At 41.1% G+C, this 16,374-nt stretch overlaps 2 protein-coding genes across 4 annotated transcripts in view; one reads left to right on the top strand and one right to left on the bottom strand.

Moving 5' to 3' along the window:
- LOC139138916 (alpha-tocopherol transfer protein-like) overlaps nt 1–16,374 on the top strand; it is a 54,473-nt gene that overhangs the window by 29,430 nt on the left and 8,669 nt on the right. For 2 of the 3 annotated variants that reach the window (XM_070707517.1, XM_070707516.1), the window contains exon 4: nt 1,229–3,089. In XM_070707517.1, coding sequence (XP_070563618.1) covers nt 1,229–1,477 — 249 coding nt within the window. In that variant the 3' untranslated portion in view covers nt 1,478–3,089. Of the gene's footprint in view, nt 1–1,228; nt 3,090–16,374 lie in introns of those variants that run through there. The other variant, XR_011553693.1, reaches the window with a different exon arrangement.
- Nucleotides 5,173–7,469, bottom strand: LOC139138052 (uncharacterized). Its single transcript, XM_070706273.1, has 3 exons — nt 7,188–7,469; nt 6,212–6,907; nt 5,173–5,916 (listed from the first exon to the last, which is right to left on the bottom strand). The coding sequence occupies exons 1-3, from the start codon at nt 7,467–7,469 to the stop codon at nt 5,173–5,175; spliced, it is 1,722 nt and encodes a 573-aa protein (XP_070562374.1).

Raw genomic sequence — 16,374 nt, forward strand, 5'->3', positions numbered from 1 at the left:
TTGCCTTTATAGTCATAGATGGCAGTTTTCTATGCTGCTATTGATGAATGTCTGTGTTTATGGGGGGGGGGGGCTCTGTAAGTATGAGCCATACTGAAACAGCTCTCCTGCCATAAGAATACACTGTATTGCCAAAGGACCTCTGGTCTCACTTTATCAGGTATTAAGCTATGTATGTCCTCTGTACCATCTATAGTAGCATCAGGGACATTGGCCCTATGTTTAAGTTTGAGTTGGAAGGAAATCCATTCCCAGAATCGTAGTGCTCCTAACATGTTAAAGGGTAATGACATAGGCTGATATTTTACAAATGATTCACGCTGTCAAGAATTCATTGGCAGCATATGGGACGCACCTCTCTCTCCCCCCCCCCTCTCTCTCTCTCTCTCTCTCTCTCTCTCTCTCTCTCTCTCTCTCTCTCTCTCTCTCTCTCTCTCGTGTCCTACACACTTCAACAAACACGTAAAGTCAATGCATTTTTGTAGGTTTTTAGCAAAAATATCCATTTTTTGTACGTTTGATTTAAAATTTGTTTCTGATACATATAGTCGAAGTGAGATACAGAACTTCAAAGGTTATTTCAATATGCAATAATGTACAGGCACTCTAAATACGCACAGTCATTATAGTTTATAACACACCTCATCTGCAGTCTGTGTTCTAATTCGTCAATTGATAGTCACGTGGGATGCGTTCTTTTTGAGCTGATCCACGTAAACGGCGTCATCAGGCATCATTTGCCACGGTCGGGTCTGTTGCCTGCAAGGCATCAGTTCCGCGAAATGATACCCGCTGACGTCAAAAACTACAATGGCGCATGCGCCAACTGGAATGTAAACAAAGATGTTGTCTGCGGCTGAGTGAAACGATTGTTGAGAAATTTTTCCGTTTATCCTACTTTCTGAAGAACTGAATGCTCTGCTTGCCAACAAGGACTCAAAACGGACGAAAACGATAATCAAAGGTGAATTGAACGTTCTACAGAGGTATTGCGACTCTGTCGGAAAAAAAATTCTTGCCGAACCATTCCAACAGATTACATGCGACAAGTTTTGTGTATGGTACGTTTTAATGCATGACTGTGGATGAGGTGTGTTTAACCCCTCGGGGCTCACAGTCCCTCGGGGTACAGACGTATGCTGTTGCCCTCATGGCCAGTCAATATGTGTATACTGTTGAGTCAGATTCCATATCATTACCTCAATCTCTGCAATCTCTCTTCATCCAGTTTCACTTTCACGGCAAGGACTATGGAACCTTACACGACTATGTGCCGTCATCCATGCTGCCATCGGATTTTGGCGGGAAACTGACCAACTACAACTCACAAGAGTGGTTTGAAGAACTATGCAAAGAAGATAAGAAATTCGAAGAACAGAACCAATATGGCTTCCCTAAGGCTGCAGACGTTTCCGGGGACGTGTCTCAGGGCGCTGGCCAAGTTGGCGGCTCGGCGGAAAGTTTCGAGAAAGCTTGAAAAATGAAGGTGACATGGTATTATGTATGCCTGTGCCTTCGAGAATTATTTTCTTTATTTAGCTTACTCCACTGTCTTTAATGTAGGCCACATACATCTAATTTGTACGTTTAACAATGATATATACTGGTACGATATATATTAAAAATTCTGATATTTGAATATGTCTGTGCATATATATATATATATATATATATATATATATATATATATATATATATATATATATATATATATATATATATGGTCTTGTTTTATGTACTATGATAATTAAATGCCCGATAGACACAAAACACACACACACACACGCACACACACACATATTGACATAAATATATATATATATTTTTATATATCTGTGTGTGTGCGTGTCTATATGAGTGTGTTATAATTTGTGTTTGTGTATACGTATTTATAAATGTATGAATGTACACATAAGCATATGGATTTATACAGACTTATAAAAATAATTTCTAAAAGGTATAGAGTGAGAGCATTACCAGGTGATTACGTTATTGATTCCTTGGGGTAATTTGTGGTAGTTTAGTGAGTTCATCAGAAACTGCTAGTCACCAGGAGACATTTTCTGCGTTGAGTAGGGGAAATTTAAAGGTATTATTTCTTTGTAAGTTCAAAGGTCGAGCAGCTTTACAATTTAATGTGGTATTTTCTTCGCGTAATGTTATTTTAAGGAAATTCAACATAACACTTTTTCGTTCGTTTGATGGATCTGTTTGTCCTTCTCACAGTATTGATAAATAATAAATTATGATAATAGTATATGTCATAAACACAAAACGAACATGTCCAGATACACCAGCTGTATGCCCGTGTTTTCTGGGTGTGTATTGTGGAAAAACAGCAATGGAATAATGTTCCGAGAGCTGAAGGAGACTGTGCGAAATATGCAGTTTGAATGTTGTTGAAGATGAATATCATTTTCTTCTTGTTTGCCCAATGTATAGAGACCTGCGCTGTAAATTTATTGCTCGCTATTATTACAATCCACCGCTTTTATACAAATTTAAGATACTTCTGTCTTCCATAAATGCCACAACTTAAAGAAAACTAGGAAACTACATTTTTTCTGCCACTCAGCTTCGTGATGATGTTTTAAATAATCAAAGATTCAACTTGTAAACCTTGTTTGCTTATTCATATGGACTGTAAAACTACTTTGTCAATTGCTAGCGATACGTATCTTATGTACTGCTCTTGTTTTTGTACTTTTTGGCCGGAGACCAGTAGTACTGAAATAAATCTATCTATCTATCTAAAACAGCAATGCGTTGCATAATCGTCAACCTGCTGCATGAGGCTGATCATTTTGTCAGAAGACGAAAACACTTCTCTTTATTTTGGGAAGATCGCTTCATGGCAAGCGCATCTCTCAGGGACATAGAATGGTGTAGGTAATTTTAATACAGATTTGAATATTGACAACTAACAGTCACTATTTTTTTTTGTCATTGTATAAAAGTTGTTTGAATCATTTACAGATTATTTACACATCAATGCAGTCATGAACAAAACAACATTTTATCGGTACTGTAAGGACTCCTGTCACTTTGACATATGATAAAAAAAATAAAGACTGATTCTTGCAAAGGAACGGCAGTTTTTATGGCTTAGTTGTTTTAAAAAGGCACTGAGGCTAATACGTAAAGATTTTGTTTCTCGTCCTCGAGCATGTCGATCTCGACCAGCCTCTTCAGCGTCCCCCGCCCCCAACGTTGGCTTGAACGAAATGCTGCTCTTCGTTAGGCAGAAAATGTTACTGTTCACAGGATCACATGTACCGGCGCACCGTAGAATTCTGATCAATTACCTTATTGTCGTCATCATTCTTTGGTCAGAATTATTTTTGATACCTTCAAGTCGACAGTTGCATCTTGTGTGCTCAAACATTTAACTGAAAACGCGTCAACTCTTCATTTTCGTTAGAAACTGGATGAGAAATGAGCCCACGCATGATTTCGTTTGATCTAATTATAACTGGCATGAACATTCAACCACGCAAACATAACCGTACATACACAAATTGTTGTTTGAATGAATTAAAATATGAAATCAGCCGAAAACGCCATTTGCTAACTTTAATTCCATCAAACACTGTCCTTTGAGAGAGAAGGGGACATTGTCATGTGCGATACTAGTAGCTGCCGCTCTTCAGGCACCTATCGGCTTTTGACTGGCAGATCCATCGCTCGATCGGCGGCGCCCATTTCCTCTCTCATTCGAGCGACTGGTCTTCATGATCCAGCATATCATCGGCTTATTATCTATCGTAAAATTTTGGTATACAGTAGTCGGTATGTGTTGTAGCCGCGAACGATGCCTCTTGGGTATAAGCGGCTGTAACTTCGCAGGCGCTAGGCGTATGTAAGGGCGCTAATCTGACAAAACGTGCCGTCTGACAAAAAACAACTATTACTGCTTGTAGCCTTACTCATATGTGGAAAGTAATCTTCACACAAAACACATAAACGAACTCTTAATAAGAGCATTTTAAAATCACAAACATCACAAAATAGCCATATGATAGTTAAAAAATACAGTAGATTTCATTGATTGCGTAAAATCGCCGAGCACCTCAATCAATCACTGTGTATACATCGATCAACACATAGTAGAGGAGGGGCACGAGGTCAAATGAGGTCGTCCGCTCTCACTGTACGCGATGGCGGAAGTATCAAAATCACCACAATGGCAAGCAGAGTACTTCTTGTTTTTGTTTTTCATCACCTTCCTCGATCGCTAATTTTGCCATTTAAGTACATAAATTATACTCAATAAACGTGAAAGTGGATGAGAAAACCACCTACATGTTTGCAATACGGATGTATCTTCATGGTTTAGGTCTCGACTACAGTACAGAGAGCGAGCGCGAGCCCAGCCGATGGAAGAACAACCACAATAAAAAAGAATTAATCACATGTCAACAATTTGAGAGTAGTTTACAGAAACAAAATCCTCGTGAAGAAGACTTCGTATTAACGTTAATGTGCGGAGTCCAGTTACTTTTGTATCCGCTAAGTGCCAACCACTCCAAGAAATACCACCCTCAGTTGCTTTAGTTTAGAGTAGATTTATTCAAGAAGCGGTGAAAACTGGGTAAATAAAGAGATTAAAATACAAGGTCATTCATTGTCTACATCGGAGAGTCGAGGTAAATCAAGTCCAAAGTAAACAGAACGAAAGAACTAAATTCTACTAAAAATATCTAAGCACTGCATTCAAAATGGTTCTCTAAATAATTGGAAAGTCATAAAAGGAAATCAACTTACATCGTTGCGCCTACAGTCCTACTTTTGGCTGGAGTGTTTGTGAGATCCACGTGGCATGTCTACTTGCTTTAAGACAGTGGAAGAAAAACGTGTCTGCGTAGGTGTAATTTAATCTTTAACCTTTTAATTGTTTTACCAAGAAGTTTCTTGACCTTTGTGTCAGAGGGCCTTAAGAAAGATAGAGGGCGATCTTCTGAAAATCTAGTAAGGGTCATGAAGGGTCAATTCAACACACTCCCCGTCTAAAAATGCGCGGTAAGCTGAATTTTTACTAATCATAAATTTCAAATAGAATAAATGCCTAATAATATTTTAGGTCTAAATAAATTCTAAAAGCTAAGAGTATATGTGAAAGGGTTCATACTAAGAGAGTCCGTATATAGTGTTCATTGAATTCAATCACAGAGTTCAATTTGTACTTTCAATCAAAACTAATTCACTAATAGGTCTGAGGTAGGTTCGATGTTCGCCATCTTTGTAGATCATCACGTCTACTTTTCGTACTTTGTTGTCATCGCTGGGGTAGACCTTCACTATGCGAGCGAGGGGCCAGCTGTTTCTTGCGTATTCTTTCTCTCTCAAAAGAACCACGTCTCCTTTGGCATTGATTGTAGATTTGTTCCATTTTGGTCGTGGCTGACGGCTTTGTAGATATTCTTTTCTCCATCGTATCCAGAATTGATCAGCTAGATACTGTACGCGTCGCCAATGTTTTCTACTGTAGATGTCTTGTTGGACAAATGAGCCTGGTGGTGGGGTCGGTGATTGAGTCTTCATTGTGAGTAGCATGTTTGGGGTGAGAGCTTGAGGATCGTTTGCATCTGATGATACAGTCGTTATAGGTCTGGAGTTGACGATGGCGCTGGCTTCTGCCATGAGAGTTGTCAGCAAGTCATGTGTGTATTGTTGCTTGCCTAGTTGATAGTGCATGGAGTCAAGAACGCGTCTGATGGTACCAATTTGTCGTTCCCATATACCGCCGAAGTGGGATGCGTGAGGTGGGTTGAAAATCCACTCACAGTCTCTTGTTGTAAGGAATTTCTTGATGCGGTCTTGATCCAGCTCTTTGGCTGCTGCCTGAAGTTCGTTCTTTGCGCCGATGAAGTTGGTGCCCTGGTCACATCTGAGTTTTTTTGATGTTGCCGCGTATAGCTATGAAGCGACGTAGGGCGTTGATGAAGGATGAAGTGTCCATGGAGTCTATTACTTCTATGTGTACTGCTGTAGTGTAGAGACAGACAAAGATAACTGCCCATCTCTTTGCTTCAGACGTACCGGCTCTGGTTTTGCGGGAAGCTATAGTCCAGGGGCCGAATACGTCCATTCCGACGTTGGTGAATGGTGGGGTTTTCTCTGTTCTGTCCGACGGTAGGTCGGCCATGAGTTGAGTGAGTGGTTTTGCTCTCAGTCTTCTACATATCGCACATTTGTGTAGTATACTTCTTACCATGTCATGTACACCCATAATCCAATAGCCATTAGCTCTGACGTTTGACAGGGTGAGTTGTCTGCCTTGATGTTGTACTTGTCGATGTACATGATCGATGATAAGTCGTGAAATGTGGTTGTCCTGTGGGAGGATGATGGGGTGTCGGCCGCAGAGGTCGAGGTCCGATTGGCGAAGTCTTCCTCCAACGCGGATGAGTCCTTTTTCATCGATGAATGGGTTCATCCGGCTGATGGGATTCCGTTTCTGTAGTTTACTGTTGTCAGTGCCTGCTGACTTTGCTGCAGATAGTATTTCATATTCTTTATGAAACACACTTTTCTGTACTGAGCGTAGGATGATGGTTTCTGCTTGTGCCATCATCTCAATTCTCAATTCTTCTGGAGACTTCTCTTCCTCTTTTTCGTCTGTTTTTTCTGGTGATTTTCTTTGTCTGATTTTGCCTATTAAGTTGGCAATACTTCTCTTCAAGGATCTCCATGATGAGAATCGTTGAAATCGGTGAGCACCTAAGTCGTCTTGTTCTACTTCCTTCGTTGATGTGTTGAGGACAGCAAGTTGTTTGCGGACCTCAGGGTCTTCGTCACTTACTGTGTATTTGTGTTCTGTTTCTTCACGGTTGTCTTGCTCGTCTCGCTGCCACAGGAATGCTGGTCCTGATAGCCAGATAGTTGAGTTGAGTTTTGGGCTGGTACACTGCGTGATGCGATGTCAGCTGGATTTTCGTGTGTAGACACATGTCGCCACTGGTGTGGTGATGAGATGTTGTGTATCTTTTCTACTCTGTTCGCTACGTATACGTGGAAACGTTCGAGCTGTTGTTTATATATCCAAGGACGATTTCGCTGTCCGTGTGATATATGACGTTGTCGATGTTCAGGCCGATTTCTGATGTGATCTTCTGTGCGAGTTCTGTCGCTAGGACGGCTGCACACAGTTCTAGGCGAGGTATGGAGACTGCATGAGTCGGGTTTACCTTTGCCTTGCCAAGTATGAATGATACGTTGACGTTGTCTTCATGGTTAGTCAACCGCAAGTACGCTACAGCACCTATGGCTTCATTGCTGGCGTCAGAGAAAATGTGACACTCAGTTTTCTTTATGGGTCCGAAGGTGGGTGGAGTGTAGCATCGCTGTAGCTGTATCTTTGTGATGTAGTTGAGGTTGTTGCACCAGCGGGTCCATCTGGGCAAGTATTTCTCTGGTAATGTTTCATCCCATCCAAGGTTTGATGAGTTGCGTCCTTTAGTTTCTGTCATGAGGCCTCGTAGTATTATTTTCCTTCTATGGAAACTGGTGCGAGTATACCGAGTGGATCGTATATTGAGTTGACGATCGCCAGTACTCCCCGCCGTGAGAATGGCTTCTCCTTCAAGTCTACTTCGAATGTGAATGCGTCCGCCTCTAGAGACCACTTGACCCCTAATGATCTCTGTGTTGGTAAGGTGTCTTGGTTGAAATCCAAACTCTGTAGATCTTTGGCTCGTACTTCGTTTGGAAGTGCTGTCATGACTTCTTCGTCATTAGAAACGATCTTGTGGAAGTTCACGTTTCTGGTCGCTAGTAAGTCTCTTGTTCTATTGATGAGACTGATAGCTTTCTGTGCATCTGGTGCTGAGGTTAGTCCGTCGTCGACGTAAAAGTTCTTGTCGATGAACTCTTTCACGTCTTCTCCATACGATACGCCGTCTTCAGCGACTCGGATCTTTCTCAGTCCGAATGTAGCAATGGCTGGTGAGGAGACGTTGCCGAACAGGTGTACGTTCATTCTGTACTGAATTACTGGTTTCATGGGGTCGTTGTCTTTGAACCAAAAGAAGCGCAGATAGTCTCTGTGTTCTTTGTTGACGTGGAAGCTGTGAAACATTTGTTCTACGTCGCCCATTACTGCTGTCTGCTTGCGTCGGAATCGTAGCAGGATACCGAGGAGGCTGTTCATTTGGTCAGGTCCCTGAAGCAATGCGTCGTTCAAGGAGACTCCGTTGTACTTTGCACTGGAGTCGAATACTACTCTGATCTGCTGTTTCTTGGGATGGTAGACACCGAAGTGTGGTAGGTACCATGCGTTGTCGGCATCTATTTCGTCTTCTGGAACGGGACTTGCGTGGTCACGTTCCATTATTTTCTTCATAAACTGAAAGTATTCTTCCATCATTTGTGGTTTACGCTGAAACTGATTCTGTAGATTGTAGAATCGGTTCAGAGCTGATTGTCGGTTGTTCGGTAATTTCTTCGGGTCTTGCCTGAAGGGGAGAGGAAGTTCTAGATTTCCTTCCTCATTTACATGGACTTCTCGTTGTATGATGTCCAGGAATTGCTTGTCTTCAATGGAGGGTGCCTTTTGTTCGTCGTAAGGTGTCCGCTTGAAGACGGTGGTGCCGAAGTTGACAGGTTTCGGGCTTATTATGTCTTTGATGTGGATGTGATGATTGCATTCGAGTGCTGATTCGATCGTCGTAGTCGTTGAGGGTTGCAGTCGTACGGTGTACTGAAGTGCGGATTACACCTCTTGCTGTCTCTAGGCACAGTTCACCTGAAATTGTCCACCCTAGCTCGGTGCGTTGAGCCCAAGGCGAATTTACAGGTCCGTTTCTTGTTTTTCTGACTTTCAGTGGTTCTGGGCAGTTTCTGCCGATGAGGAGATGAATTCCGACGTTCTTTTTTGGTTCTGGAATGTAATCGATGATGGGCTTCAGATGTTTGAAGGCCTTGCAGATGTCTGGTGTGGGTATTTCGTTCTTGTCGCTCGGTATGTTGTCGTTTTCTAGCAGGACGGGAAGAGAGAATGTTTTCTTTCCGTCATGTGATTCTATGATGACGCGGTTGCTACGTCGTCCCTTTCTGAGTTCTCCTTTGCCGCTGCATGTTGACAGTTCGTATTCAAGGTCTGGGCCGTGTATCTTCAGTGCGTCGAAGAGGTGGCTGTCACCCATACAGGCATTGGACTGGTCGTCTAGGACTACGTAAGTTTCTATGTAGTCTGCTGGTCGGTCTTGTGTATACACCTTTGCGAGGACTATCTTCCCACACGAACGTCCGGCTGGGCATTTCGTGAGTCTGGTGCATTTTGTTGTAGCTTCTTGGTTTTCCTTTTCTTATCTTCTGGTTTGGCTTCGGTGTTTTCTGCTTAAGCCTGTCACCGGGTGTAGCGTGGAGACAGGTGATGTGTTTCTTGCTCTTGCATATAGCGCATTCAATGGTCGATGTGCAGTCTTTGGCGAGATGTTTCTCAGTGCATTTAAAGCACAAGCCTTTCTTCTTACACAGTTCAATTCTGTCAGCAACTGGTTGCTTTGCAAATGCTTTGCAATCTTTCAGGTCATGTCCTGTAGCCTCGTGGAAGAGACATTGTTTTTCTTCATTTGATGATTTCGTTGCGTGTACACGCGCTCTGGTCTTCGTATGTTGGCTGGATTTTGACTTACTTGTTCCAGGGGGTGTGTCGTCCGGTCTTGGAATATCAGGATCGCATGCTGCTTTCGCTGTGTCTTTCAGGAAGTCTTTGAAGAACTTGAATGGAGGAAATGTTTTGTGGCGTCGTTTGTATGATGCCACGTTATCTCTCCACTTGTTGAGGACGAATCTTGGTAACTTCTCCATGACGGGCTTGAGTCCCTGTGGTGTATTGAGGGACGACAGGTCAGGAAGTTTTCTCATGTGTGCCTCTGTGTTAGAACATAAGTCTGATAGTTCGAGTAGCTTTTTGCTTTCGTCTGGTTTAACTTTCGGGAAGGACTTCAGTCTTTCCAGGATTACTGCGGTGATGACTGCAGGGTTGCCAAATCTGTCTTCTAGTTCTATCCAAGCCTCTCTATATGACTCGTCTGGGTCGTCTACATACCGTTGTAGATGGTCTTCGACGATTTTCTGCGGATCTCCCTGCGTGTATTTATGCAGGAAGTCCAGTTTCTCAGATGTCTGTATGCAGGCCGTTGTTACAGTGGCTTCAAATGATCTTTTCCATGACATGTACATGGTTGGGTCGCCTCCAAATGTTATTGGTTGTTGTAGTGGTAAACGTTGACGGGCCATCATTTGGGCTATCTCCGTCAGAGGTTGCATGTTGTTGTTGTTCTGGCTTGTTGTAGGTGTCTGTTGATTGGAAGTAGGTGTAACTGTCTCACCTGATTCTGTTGGTGTTCCCTGTCCTGGTTGTATCAGTAGAGGGGATGACTGTAAGCCTTTATTTTGTGCTTTGGGTACAAACTCGGTAAAGTTCAGTGCTGGTAATGGATCATGCTCAATTTCTCTTTTCATTGCAATATAACGTGATACATGGTCGTTCGATGACTGGGTCTGGTGTAGTAAGTGTCTGTACTGGTAAGGAGTTTTCTTCCGCTACTTGCTGGAGGGTTTCTGCATCGATCCTTGCCTTTTCTGCTTTCATTTCAGCTTCGATAACTTTGATTTTTGCTTGATGGTGAGCAATTGTCTTCATATACTCTGCCTCTTTTGCTGCAGAGCGTGCCTTGCCTTGTGCCTTTAATGCGTTTGTTCTGGATGATGTTGATGATCTGGTTCTGTGTGAACTACGCAAGCTGCCTAGTGTAGATCCTCGTTCGGATGGTGATTTGAAGTTGGGGGCGCTGTTTTCAGCTCTCCTTGTCTTTGCATCGTTAATGTATTCATTTGCTTGTTCAATGTTCCTATTGAAGCTTATTTCCGTTAATTCTGCTTGCTCCTTACCTTCTGGAGTCTTGTCTTGTTGATAAAGTCTCTGAAGTTTGTTCCAAGTTTGTTCATATTCCTTGGAAAGTGTCTCTGCTGTACCAATTTTGCTTTCTGTTGGGTCCTGCATCCCCCTGAGGTCGATGAGAACTCCCCTTGTTTGGTTCCAAATGCTTGACAGGGCACATCGTACGAAGACCGAAGCGACATGTACTACGCGCATTAAGTGCGCTGGTTAAAGTGACTCCACAGGAAAGAGTTTTATTTTGTCAGATAAGCACATTTTGTCAGATAGGCGCCGTACCATTCCATAGCGCCACCTACGGCGAAGACATATTTCATTCCGCACAAGGAATGTGTTCAAGACCACCTTTTCGATGAGTGAAGTTGTGCCTTCATCCTCTTTCCAGTAATGTTTCTTGTTACTATTTCTTTAATTGCAATAAAATTGTCATACGTTATTTGGCGCCTCTTACTCTAGGAAATTAGCCTAACTTTCCTTTTTGTCAGGTATTCATGGCAGCGTAATTTTGTTGGTCTGACTCGCTCTCTGTAGGCCTAATAGGCTTATAAACTGTTCAGGCATATGTGTAGTATAATCTATGACGTCACTTCTCCATAAATGGTGACGATTTTTGCCAGTTTGCACGTGAGCTTTGCCCTTTGGCATTTAGCGATGAATAAACAATGGTCACGCCACCGTCTTAGGGTGATGCCATGGACAATATACATGTTCATTGCCAATGGCGTGAATCAAAAACTAAGGATAGTGTGATATGGAAGATTGGATTAACGTTTACGTTACACTGAGCATTTTTAGATTTGCAGCTCATCCCAGGTCTCCTATAAAGGAGATTTGGCGACACTAATCTCTATTTTATTTCCCTTTATTTTGAGTTAAACCAAACCTACCCTATTTCTTACCTGCCGACCCTATTTTTTCAGAGCTACGTAAACATGGAAGTAAAAAAGAGAAAGAAAAAATCACGTGTTCGTTACTTGGCATTTGATTTTTGCTTGAACGAGGATGTATTTTATGTTTTTTCTTCCTTTTATATGTATGATAAGTTATTCTTGAAATGTTGTGGCCAGTGTTTGATCGCCCTGAACCCCTGAAAAATACATATTTAAAAATAAAAATATTTTGGAAAAAAAATTCCTGCCGACCTAGCTACCCTATTTTTTGAAACCATGTTATCAGAACTGAGGTCCGACTTCTGACGTGATGACTGATCAGGATGCAGCGGTAATTCCGAAACGCAGCAGCGAGACTCGCATACATTAATTTCTAGGTATTCAGCATTGAGGTGCGGTACGTGTAAATGCGATATAGACACCCATATTTCTGCTGTGCGTAGCGCATTGTCATCTTTCAAGTGTTTACCTGTTAATTCTGACAATGAATCAAATGGGGAAAAGGATGGTGCTGCTCGTCTAGATCAACGCGCACAAGCTGGCTGTGAAACAAACCCTTTATCAACCCTTCCTTTTGGTCTAATCTTGCCAGTGTCGCTGAAAGTCGGAGGATGGTGAGTTCAAGACCTGTAAGTCCCGAGTAACAAACGAACTCAACTGTCGGATGACGGTGAGTTCGAGATTCTAGCATAGTACGGAGTTGTGCCCTTACGCCAGGTACTTCACACCTCATTGCTCGACACTGGGAGTAAAAAGTGCAAACATTTGTATGGCTATGTGTTACATCACCGTTCGTGTGGCACGTGCAACAAATGATTCGGCTCGCCTCTTGTTGGGTCCTCGAGTTCTGTTTCCGCATCACAGGGATAGCTCAATGGTTATCCGGTATCCCGCGAATCGACGATAAGTCAGAAACTGGAGGCCTATAGAACACTCTTAAATATTAATTACAAGATTGGTGCAAAATGCATTTCTAGAAGTTTAGACAAGATCTTGCATAGTATTGTAAAGTCTGCTTTTATAAAGGGGTCGTCAAATTGGTGACAGTGTATAGATACTTTTTTTAGAACTACGTAAACACGGAAGTTAAAAAAAATCCTTAAAATCACGCGCGCGTTACTTGGTATTTGATTTTTGCTTGAACGAGGATGTCTTTTATGTTTCATTCCTTTTATATGTATGATACGTTTTTCTGGAAATGTTGTGGCCAGTGTTTGATCGTCCTGAACCCCTGAAAAATGCATATTTAAAGATAAAAACATTTTGGAAAAAAATTCCTGCCGTCCTACCTACCCCATTTTTGGAACTATGTTATCAGAACAGCAGCATTTTATTTTTTTATTTAATTTGTTTTACTTTTTCCCTGAGGTCCGACTCCTGACGTGATGACTGATCAGGATGCAGCGGTAATTCCGAAACGCAGCAGCGAGACACGCATACATTAATTTCTAGGTATTCAGCATTGAGGTGCGGTACGTGTAAATGCGATATAGACACCCATATTTCTGCTGTGCGTAGCGCATTGTCATCTTTCAAGTGTTTACCTGTTAATTCTTACAATGAATCAAATGGGGAAATGGGATGACGCTGCCCGTCTAGATCAACGCACACAGGAGTGCTGCCCTAATTTTGCCAGCTGGGTGTCGCTGAAAGTCGGAGGATGGTGAGTTGGAGACCTGTAAGTCCCGAGTAACAAACGAACTCAACTGTCGGATGACGGTGAGTTCGAGATTCTAGTACGGTTTTGTGCCCTTGAGCCAGGTACTTCTCTCCTCATTGCTCGACACTGGAGTAAAGAGTGCAAAATCCGTTTGGCTACGCGTTACATCACCCGTTTGTGTGGCACGTGCAAGAAATGATTCGGCTCGCCTCTTGTTGGGTCCCCGAGTTCTGTTTCCGCATCACAGGGATAGCTCAATGGTTATCCGGCATGCCGCGAATCGACGATAAGTTAGAAACTGGAGGCCCATAACACTTTATTTAATATGCAAATGAGCTGTTAATTAATTTGACATGCTCGATGCTTCATGCGACAATTAGACATCCATCAGATCAACATTTGTAGCATGTTTCATTAAATTTAACGCTGTGATTTTAGAGTAATATCACTAATTACAAAGTTAACGTTCATTAAATATGCAAATGAGCCCTTAATTAACCTGAAACTGTTCAATGTTTCATCAGATCAATATTTGTAGCAGGTCACAGTTATGTCACTGCCCAATGCTTCTCAGTTCAATCAGATATTTAGCAGATTAATATCTGTAACAGGTTTCACTGAATTTAGTGCCGTAATTTCAGAGTTATATACCTAATTACAAAGTTTATTAAATATGCAAATGAACCCTTAATTTAACTTCACACAACACAACTTCATAAAATATACAATGAGATATTTATGAACTTGAAGCTGCCCAATGCTTCTGAGTACAGTTAGATATATGTCAGATCAATATTTGTTGCATGTATCATCAAGTTTGGTGCAGGAATTACAGAGTTATGTCACTAATTACAAAAGTTAATTAAATATGCAATGAGCAGATAATTGACATGACACTCACAGTATCATCATAATGTTCTTAGATTGTCATCTGTGAAAAGTTTCATGGAATTTTGTGCAGTATTTCTTGATATATGTCAACACTGTCATTACTGTCTCCATAGCGAAACCATTGCATGGAAAAAATGATGTGTCATAACTTCATTAATATGCAAGCCACACTAACCAAAATCTAACGAGTTCTTGCAATAAGCATATGGTACCTGTTTACCAATCTGACTTGAATCTGTTCAGGCGTTTTTGAGTTATCGTAAAACACGTGAGTACATTCAGCTCACGACTGGTTGTTTTGTTGTCATAGCCTTTGAGTTCTCCGCCGCATTTCTCGAACGATTGACGGGTTTTGCCGTGTTCAGGTTTGCTTTGTCTGGCCAACAGAGTGAACATGGACGTCTAGACTAACCAAGATCATAAGTAACGGTTCTAATTTTGGTTATCTAAATTGTGATAAATGAGAAATAACATTCATCCATGGAGAGACGACTCTGTGAGAGAGCTTAAGGGGCGATTCAGAATTTACTTCCAGGGAGGGGGGGTGGAGGATTTTCAGGGGGGCGCACCCATATTTCCCAAGAAAATTTAGGGGGGGCCAGACAAAAATACCACAATCTTTTAGGGGGGGCCAAGGAAAAAACATCAATTCAATATTTGCCCAGAATTTCTGATCTCTACAAAAGAGAACCATAGACGCTACCTGGGTGACAGATAAACTCAACATGTTTAGTTAAACTCCTTTAGCTGCCAAATTCGGTAATATTCACAGTGGTTTGTTTTATGCATCTATAGCAGTATCTTGTTCTCCTCCCTGAAGCGTTATGAAATGTCCAGTATTTAGCATGTCAATACAACCATACAGTGAACAGTCAGGGTTGTTTTTGTTGAAAAGAGATCTCAGAACAAGTCCAGACTAGAATTCATTTATCAACAATAACAATGGTCATTTATGTTCACACTGGTATGTTGCTAAATACAGCATTGGGTGTTCTATGTAGTGATAGAATAACAAACAAATGCTGATACACAGAGATGAACATTGAACAAATGCTAAAAATTACAGCAAATGTCTTTTTAAGGTTGGGTTTACCTTGTAGCTTGTAAAGCAGTTGAAAGTTGCATGATAAAGAAGTGTTAATTTATGCAACTGTATGCAAATCACCCGATTTCTTGGCTTCTTTTGCCTCCCAATTTCAAAATTTCCAAAGAATTTAACTCCACTCCGGCTGGGTCAAATTTTCTGAAATTTCACATTATGTTTTTTAAATGCTATATAACAAAACGACTATCAATTGGTTTTGTTTGGCAATAAAGCTCTTACATTTTTAATAAGAGGCATTTTGAATAAGAGGCATTTTAATTTTGCTGATCATGATTTTAATCAATTATTAGAGTGTCATTCTTTAAACCCCTACAATTTTAAAATGAGGATGGATAATGCCAAATAAAATAGTTGTTTTTTCTACATGAATACTCTCCTTTCAAGTGAAATATTACATTTCAGAAAATACTGTCTAGATTTTGACTTAAATAAATTTTTATCATTAATAAAAAATTGAGGTTTTTTACCCCAAATATACACCCACTTCATCCTTTGAGTAAACTACTGCTACTGCTACTCTTCTTTTCTGCTCCTTTTTTCTATGTTTCATTCTCATCAATTTTACCCTTTCTAAATTTTTAAATGTTCTACATAACTTTTTACAGTGCTTACATCTACTATAAACTTTTGAAAATAAATTTATGGCCGTCTCATCTTCAAGGTGCTTTTCAGCGAATAGTTTTTTAATGTTGAAAATAAAAATATTATGTATTACTGTCAAAAATATATGGTGAAAAATGTACAAAAGGGTTGATTTTCCAATAATCCTGTATGCGCATCCAGAAGATCATGTGGCACTGCGCCAATGCTATGGTGTCGGATTGTTGAAATATTGTGTACACAAGAAATTTGCTGTAGTCCAAGAAGTGATCTCAGTGTGTATGAGGCTAGGAGAAATGTGGATAGGCTTACACATTGTGTATTG

This window comes from Ptychodera flava, chromosome 8 (assembly GCF_041260155.1).
Source record: "Ptychodera flava strain L36383 chromosome 8, AS_Pfla_20210202, whole genome shotgun sequence".
Lineage (NCBI taxonomy): Eukaryota > Metazoa > Hemichordata > Enteropneusta > Ptychoderidae > Ptychodera > Ptychodera flava.

Coding starts and splice junctions, on each gene's coding strand:
- LOC139138052 (XM_070706273.1), bottom strand. CDS start 7,469: ATGACAGAAACTAAAGGACGCAACTCATCAAACCTTGGATGGGATGAA. Junction 6,908..7,187: donor TCATACTTGGCAAGGCAAAG/GTAAACCCGACT, acceptor CGCATCACGCAG/TGTACCAGCCCAAAACTCAA. Junction 5,917..6,211: donor TTATGGGTGTACATGACATG/GTAAGAAGTATA, acceptor GTCGCTTCATAG/CTATACGCGGCAACATCAAA.